This window comes from Hyperolius riggenbachi, chromosome 6, assembly GCF_040937935.1.
Source record: "Hyperolius riggenbachi isolate aHypRig1 chromosome 6, aHypRig1.pri, whole genome shotgun sequence".
NCBI lineage: Eukaryota > Metazoa > Chordata > Amphibia > Anura > Hyperoliidae > Hyperolius > Hyperolius riggenbachi.
The window spans coordinates 235447132-235463069 of NC_090651.1; the positions used below are offsets into that span (position 1 = coordinate 235447132).

Genomic DNA, 15938 nt, shown 5'->3' on the forward strand with positions numbered 1-15938 from the left:
ACTCCTGTAGCCAGCCGGCGGTGGCACTGGTCCCTGGTGCGTCACACGGTGCCTTCATGCACGTGTGACAGGCGGAGGGCGGAGTTAGGGCGGCACGTATAGACAAACGGTGTGCGGCTGCTCTCTCTGCACAGAAAGGGATAGGGGGCGGACCAGTAGGCGGCGGCACCGCACGTATAAACTAACTACCATGCGGCTGCTCGCTCTGAAGGGAGAGGAAGGGGGCGGAAACAGTAGGCAGCACCAGGCACAGGCTGAGCTGCCTGTCACAGCTGGCGCCGACCTGATAGTGAAAAAAATAAACATACACACAGTGCGGCGAAAGAGCGCCCACTTCCACCCACGGCGCTCTAGGCCAAAATTTATAGTTGCCTAGTGACAGAGACGCCCCTGAACTGGAAGAATCAACTGCACCCCCTGTCTATTATGATTAGAACAAATTCAATCCACATGCAAGCTAGAATTATTTGCATCCCACTGACCATCTCTGGTGGAGTAGAGTGAGTTCATGGATATGAAGTATGGAGTTGAAAAGCAGGGCTGTGGAGTCTGTACAAAAATCACCCGACTCCTTAGTTTATGAAACCACTGGCTTCCGACTCCAACTCAGACTCTAGACTCCAAAATGTACTCCGACTCCACAGCCCTGCTGAAAAGCATACGGGTGGTGATCACAGGTTATACACAGTGCTGGATGTGTGATGGAACTGTGATATATGTAAGGTGGTTGGTAATACTGAATCTTATAATAATGTGTGCAGTCACTAGTTGGGATGCTGCAGTGGTGATCTATGCTCAGTGCCTTGCATTAATCACTGCTGCTCCGTAGCAGTTGGGATGCAGCCAATAACTGGCTTTCATGCAAAGCATTGATAGTGGCATTGGCTGTGCAGTCCTGAGAGAGGAAGGCAGGTGTGCAAAGGGAGAACAGATCTGCAAGATGACTGAATTGCCAGGCAATTGTCTTTAGAGCTGATCAGTGGTCAAAAGTTGGGGGGAAATCCAAGCTGCAAGCTATCTAAAGAAATAGATTTGTAAGTGGTTTGTCTGCTGATAATGGTGAGCATAGCTCAATGACTGCAGGGTAAAGATGCAGGTTTCAGACAGAGGTAACTGCCCCTTCTCTCATACACAGTATACCCCTGGCTATTTCTGGCTCACTTTAAGCTGAATTTTTGCAAATTTCTGTTTTAAGAAGGCAAATTTGTATTTCTCTTTTTTTATTTATTTATTTATTTGCAAGAGTGTTTTTTGGTCCCTTTGAACCTCTTATCAATTCCTATTGGTTCTGGGTCAGCATGGCCTATCTGGGAATTTCATCGTACTCTGTCCAATCTGATTGAGGCCTGGAACCCACTAGAAAGCGCTATCGCAATCGCTAGCGACTTGTGATCGTGTTTTGCAAGCGATTTTGGGAGCAATTTCCCTGCTCCTATACAATTCATTAGAATGGAAATGCTCCCAAAATATTGCATGTCCTGCAATTGAGATTTCCTTAATCGCAATCTATTTAGTGGAATCTATCCCATCCATTTACATTGGCAGAGCATTTAGGGAAATCGCTAGCGATTGAAAGCACTCCCTAAACGCTCATAAAAAAACAAAACGCTGCAATGGGTTCCAGGGCTAAGCACTATCAAAGTACACCTGAGGTCTCTAATGGCCCATACTCACGGGCTACAATTGTCGCCGCAACTTCGCCGCAACTGTCGCTAGTCCGCGTGTATATGCGGACTAGCGACAGCAACCCCAGAGCCGGCGCATTGAGTTTCCGGCGGGGAGGAGGAACGTCGGCGACAGCTTCCGTCGCGCCACTAGTCCCTCTTCCGCAGTGTGTATGCGGATTACGTGGCGACGAGCTGTCGCCGAACCGTCGCGCACACGCTCCCCTGTGCTAGCGACATGCAGTTTAGGTTGCCCGTGAGTATGGGCCATAACACCACCAACAACCCCCCACCCCCCTAGGAAGTGGGAAGTCTCTGGATGGTCCGGAGGCTTTCCAGACTCCCTCTCAGCCCACTGATACATTGGAGGGATCCTCTTTAGAGTCAAGTAGGTTTCTTCCAGCCATGGACAAGCGCATCCATATTGGGCAGGCGAGTAAGGGCTACACGTGCCAAGTGAAACGGCTGTGTTTCCTGCATGGGCGGACCTTACTTGCACATGCCCAGTAGGGATGTTCTCATCTATGGTCAGGATCACAGTAGAAAGAAATCTTTTCAACTCAAGGATCCCCTACAAAGGCTTCCCACTAGCCAGGAAATAACGTAACTCTTTCACACTGGGGCATTGCATTGCTGTCCCTCACCACTCCCCGCCGCAGTGGCCATTAGTCTCTCTGAGACTAGCCACAATGCCTGTGGTGTAACGCGATTAGACGGAAGTGATTCTGGTGAGTTCAGTCCGACCCAGACTCAGTTCAATGCCAAGCGGTACTGCTCAGCACACGATTGCATTGGAGTCAATGGCAGTAGCAGTGCAGTGACGTTACATGATGTACTTCCTGTCAGATGTCTGCCATGCACACTTCCAATCAGTTGCGCGCACGTTCAGGGGTCGGGGGCATGATGTTTCCCCGTGGGCGCTATTTGCCGCAGGGACAATTCTGCATGTAATGGTGTGCTGTATGTAGTAGGCTCTTCTGCCACATGCAAATCGTACCGCACCAAGTGTGCAATTAGCCTCAAGTGTTCCTTAATCCATGCTATGCACTGATGAGATGGAGCGAAAAGGAACCTGCTGTATGCATAGTGGGTTAGTATGGCTCTTTATGGCTAGAGGCATGCTCTACACCAACCGTTCTGGATGCATAACTGGCTTTCCTTTGCATATTTTGCAGTGATACATCAAGGGAGAACTTACATGCTCACTTAAAGGACCACTATTGTGAAAATCGTCAAAATCAAATGACGTAAACACGTACAAATAAGAAGTATGTTTCTTCCAGAGTAAAATGAGCCATAAATTACTTTTCTCCTATGCTGTCACTTACAGTAGGTAGTAGAAATCTGACAGAACCTACAGGTTTTTGACTAGTCCATCTCCTCATAGGGGATTCTCAGGGTTTTGTTTATTTTCAAAAGCACTTAGTGAATGGCAGTTGCTCTGTCCAACTGCCAAAGAAAGTGTGCAGCAACCAGGGAGGCTGGCCAGCATCATTGTATAATTCATTTTCAGGGAATGTCTTTATAAAGAAGAAGAGCCTTGCTGAGATTCCCCCATGGAGAGATGGACTAGTCCAAAACCTGTCGGTTCTGCCAGTATTTTGACTAACTAGGGAAAAAAAATACTTCTTATTTGTACATGTTTACACGTATTTTAAATTTTACAATTTTTTGCGATAGTGGTCATTTAAAGCTGAATGAATTGGAGTGACATTACAGCATTAAACAATGTTACCTAGGCCACAGCACGAAAAATCCACAGCGCCACGTCAGTAATGCATAGCTTTTTTTATTGCATTAAAATAACATAGATAGCCATAACCGCGACAGACGCTGTTTTGGACAAGGTCCTTCCTCAAGCTGTATCAGGCTCTCTGGTACTTACAATGTTACCTAGGGACGTGATGACCTTCAACAATAGTATACCAAATAGTAATATAACGATGTAGGGATAAATAAAGCAGATGAGCCACGGAGTCCATATGGTGGCAGAGAAGAGCACATGGGGAGGAGGACCCTGCCAAATAGGCTTACAATCTAGGGGGTGGGGGAAAGGGAAACAAGTGTAAGTCCATGGGAAGGGTATGGAGTTATGAAGATGGCAGGCAAGAAATGGTGAACAGATGGGTCTTGCTTGAATGAGTTGAGGGTAGGGGTAGGGAGGAGTTCCATAGAGTAGGGGCAGTTCTGGAGAAGTCCTGGAGTGAGCAAGTGATGCAATGTGTGGACATCCATAGTGTTGGAGGAGCAGAGAGAGTAGGTTTGGGGTGTATCTCTGAAAAAGATCTGAGCTGTACGAAGGTGGATGGATTTGTATGCCAGGCAAAGCAGTTTCATCACTGAGTAGCAATTTTCACATTTCATCGCTCCTCCCTTTCATTCGCCAAAAACGTTATAATTATCACTATGAAATAATCTATATCCAGTTTTTTTTTTTTTTGCCACAATTAGGCAATTGGCACAATTTCTTTGGGTGGTACATTTTGCTAAGGATTATTTTATTCTAAATTCTTTTTAACGTGAATAATAAAAAAAGGAACAAATTCCTTCTTTCTCAGTTTTCGTCATAGGAAATAGTATGTATATGTTTTCAGGGCTGGATTTGTACTATTTACCGCCCAATGCCACTGTCACCAGCCTCCCCCCTTCAAAATAGGTAGCAAGATGACCCCTCCCCCTTCCCTCCAGTATAGGTAGCTTGATGACCCCCTCCCCCTTTCCCTCCAGTATAGGTAGCCACTAGCCAGAAGACTCCATCAATCCCTTCCCCCCCCCCCCCCCCTCCCCTTTCAGTGTACATAGTTAGCTCTCCCTCACACCACAGTAGGCATCAGTATCACTAATTTCTCTGCTTATCTCCAGTGCAGAAGCTTCCTCTTCCTTTCCGTCTACAATGCTGCCCAAGTCCATAGCAACCCGCCACAATGGAAATGTGCACAGAGAGCAAGGTGGCTTCTGCACAGGCAGCTAGCAGCAGAGTACCGCAGTCAGGCACTTGCCTGATCTCCCTGCATTGAAGCATTTGCAAGCTTGCAAAAGCTGCACCAGTTTAGCCTGCTGCTTTGGTGCCCTTGCTCCTGTGGTGGCCTTGGCCTAAATCCGGCCCTGTATGTTTTACTTTCACTTCATCTCATTGATGCCAGTGATCATTGATCTCAGGCACTTGATCGGTTAATGCACTAAGTGTACTGCTACACTGCCACACACACACACATTAGAAATAGAAGCCTAATATCTACACCTCTGTGCGGGAACTTCAGTCCTGTGGAATGTAGATATACTGCCGCAATCGTGGTAAGTGGTTAAATGTAATTCTAAGGGTCCATTCAGACTGTATGCGTTTCCAGCCACGTTTTGGAAACTCGTGCAGGAGGCCGACACGCACGACATCAGACAGTGCATAGAGTGCACTGTCTGATGTTCACACTGCATGCGTTCCGGACCTGTGCGGTTTTGTCAAAACGCGTGGCTGTCCCATTCACTTTTCAGTGATGGGATCAGCCACGCAACGCACACAAACGCGGATGGCGTGCGTTTGTACGCGTTGCGGTCCGCACACGTTCCGCACGCATGGCTATCCGCATTTGTGATCTGAACGGGCCTTAAGGGGGACAGGGAGCCAGTGCAGGGATTTGTGAAGAAAGGCATCTGAAGGGGAGGGCTGGAAAGAGCGAATGACCCTGGCAGCTGCACTCATAACAGACTGCAGATGTCTGGTCTTTAGAAGTCCAGAAAGTATGGCATTGCTGTAGTACAGACAGGAGGTGACCAGAGCATGGACGAGGCGTTTGGCAGTGTCCAGGGTTGGGTAGGGGCAATTCCAAATACCTTCTGTTTTTTAAAAAGGTAAATTAATATTTTACTCCAGGTATTCCCCAGGTCTGCTTTGAATACTGGGAAAGCATTCGGACAGCTTTAGCCCCCAGAAAAAAAGCACTAGGAATAAAATGTTTTCGCTGTGGAGGGATGTCTGTTTGCTGTGCGAGGGCTCAGACACTCTATACACGATCTTCTGAGGGCTTTTTGGCCTCCAGAGCTTTTTGAGAGCTTTTTAAAAATGCTCCCATAAACTTACATTAAAATCGTGATAATTTCGATTTTGCCACAATTTTAATGCAAGTCAAAGGGAGCGTTTTTAAAAAGCTCTCAGAAGGCTCTGGAGGCCAAAAAGCATTTAATGGCTCTTTTCACAAAACGTCTCCTGTAGTGTATTCCACTATTCTAGCATCCATAGTAGTGTGCAGTGGCGTAGCTAAGGAGCTGTGGGCCCCGATGCAAGATTTACTATGGGGCCCCCAAAGCACTCTATACATAACAAATGATACGGTGTGCCAAAACCTGCCAATGGCAACTACAGTGTCAGAGGTGCAAGAAGGGGATGGGGAACAGTTTGTTAGTGAGTACCACTATTCAAAGGATCTATACAAGTGATTATTATGAGCTCAGGACCAATAGAGAGCAACTACTGTAGTTGAGGGAGGGCCCTTCGGGGCCCCTCTGGCCCAAGGGCCCTGATGCGGTCGCAACCTCTGCAACCCCTATTGCTACGCCCATGGTAGTGTGGTCCAGTGTACCCTGAAATGGATGCCAGCAAACATACTGAATGTGATTTCCTGTGTTCCCTGTGGTGTAATCTTTGGTCAATACTTATACACAGGTCATTGGGATTACGCTGTATTGAGATCAGTGCTACTGATACTTTATACACTTCCGTGATATCCGCTTTGGGGAGGCTGCTATGCATGCTATAATATCAGTGTTGCTGATGCTGTGCATGCAGAGATTATATCATTGCTGGAAAGGCTGCTGTGCACACTAGTGATATCAGTGCTGGGGAGGCTGCTGTGCACACTGTAGTGATATCAGTGCTGGGGAGGCTGCTGTGCATGCTGTAGTGATATCTGTGCTAGGGAGGCTGCTGTGCACATTGTAGTGATATCAGTGCTGGGGAGGCTGCTGTGAATCGGCTCGTGATATTAGTGCTGGGGAGGCTGTTGTGCATGCTGTTGTGATATCAGTGCTAGGGCGGCTGCTGTGCACACTGTAGTGATATCAGTGCTGGGGAGGCTGCTGTGCATCGGCTAGTGATATTAGTGCTGCTGATGCTGTGCATGCAATGATTATATCAGTGCTGCGAAAGATGTAGTGGTAATAATTCTGCTGATGCTGTGCATGCAGTGAGTGATTATATCGGTTCCAGAGGATGCTGTGCACGCTGTAGTGATATCAGTGCTGCTGCGTGTACAGAGATTTTATCAGTGCTAGGCATGCTGTAATGATATCTGTGCTGCTGATCCTGTGTGTGCAGTGATTATATTAGTGCTGTAGAGGATGCTGTGCATGCTGTAGTGATATCAGTGCTGCTGATGCTGTGTTTACGCATTGACTATATCAGTGCTGAAGAGGATGCTGTGCATGCTGTAGTGATATCAGTGCTGCTGATGCTGTTTATGCAGTGATTAGATCAACGCTGGGAGGATGCTGTGCATAATGTAGTGATATATATTCACTGAATACATAGTATCAGCAGCACTGATATCACTACAGTGTGCACATCATTCTCACCGGCACCTATAAAATCACTGCATACTTGGCACCAGTTTCACGGATATCCCTACAGAACACAGCATCCTCCCAAGCACATATATAGTCACTGCATAGATAGTATCAGCAGCACTGATTAAGTGCTTGGGAGGATGCTGTGTGCTGTAGTGATATGTATCCATGCCACTGGTGCTGTGTGTGCAGTGATATTATAGATGCCGCATGCTCAGGGGAGGACTGGCCAGGGGGGAAGGTGGGAGATTTCCCCCCAGGCTGCCTCTCATTTAATGATTTAGGGCTGGCACTGTGAATGGTGAATTCAGGTTTTTTTTATAAGGCAATGTGAAACACTAGGCTGAATGAGGGAAATAAACGCCCAATTACAGAGCAATTGCAGGGTGGGCAAGCTAGTAAATATACACAGCATGATACAGAGCAGAGGCTTGCCTGCAGGGTCCGTGGGGAAAAATCTATCTGGTCTCTCACCATTGTTAACTGCATGTGCACAGCTACATAATATATTGTCTAGGCTGAAAAGTTTTCGACAGTCCCTAGACTCCAGAAGGGCTGCTTGCAGGACTTGTGTAAGACATAGAAACCCCAACCGTTGTAACTCAAAATGTATTATGTGCCCCCCGGTGTCAGTGCATTTATACTTTACCTGTCACGCTGTCCCTCGAGTGTCCTTGCTGTATTTCCCACGTGACTATATAGCACGTGGGGCACGTGTGTGATGTCATTTAGGCTGGGGCTGCCGTGAAAATGGGCCTCTAGTTTGTGTTTTCCCCCCAGGCCAAAAGGTCCCAGTCCTCCCCTGCGCATGCTGTAGTGATATCAGTGCTGCTGATGCTGTATATGCAGTGATTATATCAATGCTGGGGAGTGGATGTTATGAACGCTGTAGTGATATCAGTGCTACTGATGCTGTGCATGCAGTGATTATATCGATGCCAGAGGATGCTGTGCATGCTGTAGTGGTACGGTACCAGTTCTGTTGCTGCGTGTACAGTGATTATATCAGTGCTAGGCAAGATGCTGGGAACGTTGTAATATCCTGCTGCTGAGTCTGTGTGTATGCAGTTATTATATCAGTGCTGCGAAGGATGCTGTGCAGTGTATGCAGTGATTATATCAGTGCTGGTGAGGATGCTGAGCATGCAGTGATATCAGTGCTGCTGATGCTGTGTGTATATGCAGTGATGTCCGTGCTGGTGAAGAATGACTGCTGCTGATGCTGTGTATGCAGTGATGTGATAACAGTGCTGGTGAGGATGCGGAGCATGCTATAGTAATATCAGTGCTGCTGATGCTGTGTATGCAGTTATGTGATTAGAACAGTGCTGGGGAGGATGCTGTGCCCTGTAGTGATAGCAGTACCGCTGGTACTGTGTATGCGGTGATTATATCGGTTTCGGGGAGGATGCTGTGCACGCTGTAGGGATATCAGTGCTGCTGATGCTGAGTCCTCTGCCTCCCCCTCCTCCCCCTGTGCGGCTCTCCTCCAATCGTGGCGCCCGTTGCATGTGGCCGGGCCGGCGGGTCACGTGGCGAGTGGCGGAGAGGTGTCAGTAGCGGCAGCCGGGGAGGGAGAGGATGGCGGCGGGGGACGAGCTGGCGTGCAGGCTGCAGCGGCGGCTGCGGATGGGGGATGCGGAGGACGGGGAGATGCCGTCGCCGGTCAGAAGAGTCTTCAACCCCTACACCGAGTTCAAGGAGTTCAGCAGGAAGCAGATCAAGGACATGGAGGCGATGTTCCGACAGTAAGCGCCCGACCCCTGCCCCCTGTGCATCCCCATGACCCCAGGCACTCCATTCACCCTGACCTACCAGTGCCAGGCCACTTCACCCATCTACAGCATTCTGGAGCAATTAGCACTTCACCAAGCACTAATACCAGTGCCAGCCTGGTTCACCCATCACCAGTCTGTAGTCAGCCTAGTTCTTCCTTTATTCACTTTCTCCAGCACTGATATATACCATTGCCAGTCTTCTTTATCCATCACCTTGTTACACCATTCTATATATCAGCACTTGCTCCAGGATTGATATACCACTGCCAGCCTGATTCACCTTGCACCATTCTGCAGCCAGCACAATCCTTAGCACTTCCTGGAGTACAACTACCAGTGCCAGTCTGATTCATCCTTCACCTCATCACACCATTCAGTAATCTGCACAGTCCTCCTTATGCTCTTCTCTCAGCACTGATATGGCACTGCCATTCTTCTTCACTTTTACACCATACTTCACCCAGCACTATTATTCCTAAAACATGTCCTCCAGTACTAATATATACCAGTGGCATTCCACTATAGCCATCACTCCTTTACACCCTTCTGTAGCCAGCAATTCTCTATTACTGTATGGACTACTCTTGCTTACATCAGTGTAAGTCCACTATACCCACCTTGACCACATTAATAGATTGATACTACTTACCCTGCACAAAGCATTTTAAATAAATACCTCTGACTACATAGGAAAAGCCAAATACTGTATTGTTTTTATTACCATTCCTAACACTATACATACACATAATGCACCCTAGCCTGTGGATAGAAGGGCAGCAGCTACCAGTAGTTTCCACTAAAGCCTATGGAACACTGAGGTACATTGGCTTCAAGAAGAAAGGTAATCAGTGACCATGTACTGTAGCTCAGAGTAGGACATAGAGGTCACATGGGCCATTCCATTAAGCTCATATGGACAGTTTGCTCAAGCTGAAATGTTTCTACTCATAACAAGGATGCAAAGCCTATTAGGCACCTTCCTTTGAGCAATAATAGTATTGGTCATTTGCCGCAATGTGCGATTATGAGTGGCGTTTTGGTGATACCTCTGGTATAAAAAAAAGCCCAAACTAGGACAGTGCTGTCTCACATCTAGGAGTACCTTGCCTATCACCTCACTGTAGCATCTCCTGGTCTGGTCCTGTCTGATGTAGCTCCTGCCCTAGGGCTATACTACTGGAAACAGATGATGAAAATGCCGCTTGGGTAGGAGAAAAACTCTTTTATTTAGCAGTTATGTACTGCCATTGGCAATTTCAGTAGGCATATTAGGGGTTTTAGAACACAAACTACATCCATTAAATTCAAAATGAGCAGCCCAAGGCCTGTATGGGGCCATCAAAGGCTTGTCTATGATATGAGAGTCCTGGTTGGATTACATACCTTCTGGCAATTGGGTGGAGTTTTCACACCATGTATAAACAACCTGCATATACCCCAATACATTGTTCTAGCCTTTTACACCTGCTTAGGTATTGCAGTGCTGGTTTTGTGATTCAAGCGCTACAAAATCTCCATCCCTAACATTCCTCATATGGGGCACCCCCCCCCCCCCCAAAAAAAACCCCACAGTATAATTGTATCTCAGTAGCCATATTTACATTGTATGTATATGGTCTCTTCTCCACTGCTACCTTCATTTTGCACTTCTACCAGCTCTAGCAATCCTCCTTCTGCATTATTGCCAAGACCGCTTCTTACATTCAATCTTCCAGCCTCATACTGTAATGTATTTAGATAAGTTTTAGTCACCACTGTACCCTCCAATCCTACTCTTATTCCTAATGCTTGTACCATATTTGCATCACTCTCATTAGCTACGACAGTCTAACAGACTGCACAAGCTGCCTTTAGCACCCACAGTGTCTCTAGAGTCTGCACAGTCCTTGTGCACGAGTTTCCCCCAACATTACCACCAGATTGCAGCCCAGCACTCTCAGTATGCTTCCACCAGTTACTGTCCAGGTACTGTTCACACTGTTCAGAAATTGGTGCGCAAGCCTTCCATTCACAGCTTATTATCCACAGCATCTTCCATCAGGTACTGCACAGACACTGTCCACACTGCACAGAGATCATAGGCTAAGCTCCCTATTTGCATCCTAACACTCTCAGTATTCTTCACTGTTGCCTGCACAGACACTGTTCAAATAACAGTTCCCAGGTTTCATAATACTCTTTATTTCACCTATTAAAATCACTGGACAATCCCCATCACACTTGTTCCTTGCTGATCAGTGACAGCTCTGATGACCAGTGGTTGCTGTCGACTTACTGTCAGAATAGATGTTGTTGGAAGGTCCTCCCCCACACTAATGGAATTTACTGCTTAAATGAAGAGCAGGCTCTACAAATAGAACTCCCTTACTATATCAATTAAGAGGAAAAGGCATACGAGGTGTGCAGCAGGCTGCCCCTTGCAGGGATATGATCTGTGTGCCAGTGAACGGGTTAATTTCATTATGGTCTTTTAGAATCACAGTGGGGGATGAGCGTGTGTACAACATGGCTATTTCATTCACTACTACACTGAGAGCAGAGCATGCAGGCAGGTAGTGCTACAGGGCTGATGATTCGCTGTGTGCTACTTGCAGCTCTCTGGTAACCTGAAATAATACGATATTTTGGCCAAGGTTGGTGAGGCTAGACTAGAGGGATGCTTTGGCTGGCATTCTCTGCAGCAGATCAGCGTGATCGTCAGCCTGATGCTCCGATTTGCCCTCTGGCAGCCTTGTAGTAAACAACTCTTTATTTTTCTACATTAAATCCCTTCCCCACAAACCTGCTTTTCAGCACACGTTTGGCAGTAGATGGCTGCATCAGCAACAGGTCCTGCCTTACAGAGCCCTGCGTAGTGCTGTTTATCTAGCAGAGCTCCTCATTCATGACTGCTTTATAGAAATTCCTGATTTCATTATTTTTCTATGCATACTAGTCAATCTGTTTAAAAAATATTCATTGTCCTTTTTTCCTTTTTTTTTTTTTTTTTAATTTTTTGTTTGTTTTGTTTAATATCCACCTCTGGTTTCAGCAGCTTGCGATCGGTGCGTCTTGCATGCTGTTTTCTTTGCTGGTACCAGATAATTTTCCATTTTGAAGCAGTGAACAGACAATATGTGGATGCGATCTACAGCTATTTCATAATCCTGATTGATACAACCTAGCTTGTTAGATCATTTTCTGCTCTCAATAGAGTATTCCTTGCCAAGCATTTACGATGTGACATTATTATTATTATTATTATTATTTAGTATTAGGCAGCACTGTACAGAGTATATATATATATATATATATCTTGTCACTAACTGTCCCTCAAAGGAGCTCACAATCTAATCCCTATTATGAGACCATATTTATAGATGGAGCTGTGATTTCCTTCATTTCTGTGCAGATTGTCTCACTATGGGAAGTGGGGGAATAGGAGGGGGGTGCAGTGGTTGGTTACACCACTGCATGTGCCCACAGGAATGCAGAATTGGGGAACACAGGATACAATTCCTGACTGTAGATGATTGGATGTGCAGCAACAGGTTATTCAATGAAGAGTCCTCTGTTTTAGTAGGTTATGTTCTTACATTTCTATACGTATCCTGTCTATTTTGTGAGATGGATTCATGCTCTGTCTGTGCTGGGTTGTACTGGCTGTGTATTCAGAGGAAGCTGTATAAAGCTTTGCATGCACACCAGATGAAACTTAGCCGAGAATCCAGCGTCTGTATGGCAGCACCTAATTCCAGTGGTGTAGAGAGCACCATAGCGGCTGCAATGGGGCCAGTAGCCACTGAGGGGGCCCAGCATGAGCGGTAAAAAGGGGGTCTGCAGCAGCCCATATTTCAAGGCATAGAGTGCTGATATATTACTAGTCATATAGCAAGTCAGGTGTCCCTGCACCAGCCATTGCCTATAATATTAAATTTGATTGAAAGCCATCTCATGGTAGTGCACGCTGGAATATGCTAGAGTGGTAGTGCACACTGGAATATGCTGCAATGGTAGTGCACCATGAAAGATGCTGGAATGGTAGTGCAGGGTGGAGTATCCTCGCATGGTAGTATAGGGTGGAGTATGCTGGAGTGGAAGTGCACCGTGGAGTATGCTGGAATGGTAGTGCTCAGTGAAATATCCAGGAGTAGTAGGGCAGGGTGGAATATCCTAGCATTTTAGTATAGAGTGGAGTATGCCGTAGCGTTAGTGCACGGTGGAATACTGGCATGGTAGTATAGGGTGGAGCCCCTGATGAGTCCTGGTGACGAAACGCGTAGGGCGGAGCCAGTACGCCTGACGTAGGTCACGTGGGTTGCAGTGCGGAAGTCTGGAGTCTCGGGAGCCTGAATAGCGGGACGCCGCAGGGAGGCCATTGGAGACGTGTTTGAGGCTGGAGAGACTTGCCGCTATGACTCGCTACCCTATCCCTAAAGGGAGTCTGTAAGTTACCTAAGTGCGCGAGAGGCGCAGTGTGTATTCAGATTGGATTGACATGCTGCGCAATGAATTTGTTTTATGCTTTTATTAAAGGATTTTTTTACATTGAAACTGGATATGATCACTAATGTTCTGAGTGATACATATTAGTGAATGCGAGATTGCCACCTGAATCACGGTGGATTACATCTGGTGAGCCTTTTTGATCTCTAGGGCAGTGGGGATCACGTGTGGACACGGTTTATTCACTCGCACCTGCACCGTGGAGTATTGATGATTATTGAATGGTCATACAGTATCACACTATGTGGAGATGTTGTTTTTAGGTCTCTGGAGGAGCACGCAGTGGAGTGCATAGCACCAGAAGGATAGGGTGGAGTATGCTGGAGTGGTCGTGCACCGTGGAGTATGCTGGAGTGGTCGTGCACCGTGGAGTATGCTGGAGTGGTCGTGCACCGTGGAGTATGCTGGAGTGGTCGTGCACCGTGGAGTATGCTGGAGTGGTCGTGCACCGTGGAGTATGCTGGAGTGGTCGTGCACCGTGGAGTATGCTGGAGTGGTCGTGCACCGTGGAGTATGCTGGAGTGGTCGTGCACCGTGGAGTATGCTGGAGTGGTCGTGCACCCGTGAGTATGCTGGAGTGGTCGTGCACCGTGGAGTATGCTGAGTGGTCGTGCACCGTGGAGTATGCTGGAGTGGTCGTGCACCGTGGAGTATGCTGGAGTGGTCGTGCACCGTGGAGTATGCTGGAGTGGTCGTGCACCGTGGAGTATGCTGGAGTGGTCGTGCACCGTGGAGTATGCTGGAATGGTAGTGCACCGTGGAGTATGCTGGAATGGTAGTGCACAGGGGAGTAAGCTGGAGCGGTAGTGCAGGGTGGAATATGCTGGAATGGTAGTGCACGGTGGAATATGCTGGAGTGGTAGTGCAGGGTGGGTTAGGCTGAAGTGGTATCAGACAGGGGAGTATGCTGGAATGGCAGTGCACGGTGGAATATGCTGGAGTGGCAGTGCACGGTGGAGACGCCAGTACCTTCCACCGCCCACTGCCACGCCAGTACCTTCCACCGCCCACTGCCACGCCAGTACCTTCCACCGCCCACTGCCACGGCAGTACCTTCCACCGCCACTGCACGCCAGTACCTTCCACCGCGCACTGCCACGCCAGTACCTTCCACCGCGCACTGCCACGCCAGTACCTTCCACCGCGCACTGCCACGCCAGTACCTTCCACCGCGCACTGCCACGCCAGTACCTTCCACCGCCCACTGCCACGCCAGTACCTTCCACCGCGCACTGCCACGCCAGTACCTTCCACCGCGCACTGCCACGCCAGTACCTTCCACCGCGCACTGCCACGCCAGTACCTTCCACCGCGCACTGCCACGCCAGTACCTTCCACCGCGCACTGCCACGCCAGTACCTTCCACCGCGCACTGCCACGCCAGTACCTTCCACCGCGCACTGCCACGCCAGTACCTTCCACCGCGCACTGCCACGCCAGTACCTTCCACCGCGCACTGCCACGCCAGTACCTTCCACCGCGCACTGCCACGCCAGTACCTTCCACCGCGCACTGCCACGCCAGTACCTTCCACCGCGCACTGCCACGCCAGTACCTTCCACCGCGCACTGCCACGCCAGTACCTTCCACCGCGCACTGCCACGCCAGTACCTTCCACCGCGCACTGCCACGCCAGTACCTTCCACCGCGCACTGCCACGCCAGTACCTTCCACCGCGCACTGCCACGCCAGTACCTTCCACCGCGCACTGCCACGCCAGTACCTTCCACCGCGCACTGCCACGCCAGTACCTTCCACCGCGCACTGCCACGCCAGTACCTTCCACCGCGCACTGCCACGCCAGTACCTTGCACCGCGCACTGCCACGCCAGTACCTTGCACCGCGCACTGCCACGCCAGTACCTTGCACCGCGCACTGCCACGCCAGTACCTTGCACCGCGCACTGCCACGCCAGTACCTTGCACCGCGCACTGCCACTCCAGGACCTTCCACCGCACACTGCCACTCCAGGACCTTCCACCGCGCACTGCCAGTGGTAGCAAACAGGGGAGTAAGCTGGAATGGCAGTGCACGGTGGAATATGCTGGAGTGGCAGTGCACGGTGGAATATGCTGGAGTGGCAGTGCACGGTGGAATATGCTGGAGTGGCAGTGCACGGTGGAATATGCTGGAGTGGCAGTGCACGGTGGAATATGCTGGCGTGGCAGTGCACGGTGGGTTATGCTGGAGTGGCAGTGCACGGTGGGTTATGCTGGAGTGGCAGTGCACGGTGGGTTATGCTGGAGTGGCAGTGCACGGTGGGTTATGCTGGAGTGGCAGTGCACGGTGGGTTATGCTGGAGTGGCAGTGCACGGTGGGTTATGCCGGAGTGGCAGTGCACGGTGGAATATGCCGGAGTGGCAGTGCACGGTGGAATATGCCGGAGTGGCAGTGCACGGTGGAATATGCCGGAGTGGCAGTGCACGGTGGAATATGCTGGATTGGTAGTGCACA

General features: G+C 49.0%; 1 protein-coding gene across 4 annotated transcripts in view; it reads left to right on the forward strand.

The window, feature by feature from the left end:
- The window catches only part of LOC137521378 (EF-hand domain-containing protein D2-like), a 195333-nt gene that overhangs the window by 135744 nt on the left and 43651 nt on the right, over positions 1–15938 (forward strand). Inside the window, exon 1 of one of the 4 annotated variants that reach the window (XM_068240539.1) lies at positions 910–1034. The exons of 2 other annotated variants lie outside the window; for them this stretch is intronic. Coding sequence is in view for 1 of the 2 variants with exons in the window: in XM_068240538.1 (XP_068096639.1) it covers positions 8802–8968 (167 nt within the window). In the remaining variant the exon portion in view is untranslated. Of the gene's footprint in view, positions 1–909; positions 1035–8789; positions 8969–15938 lie in introns of those variants that run through there. One more of the 4 variants, XM_068240538.1, reaches the window with a different exon arrangement.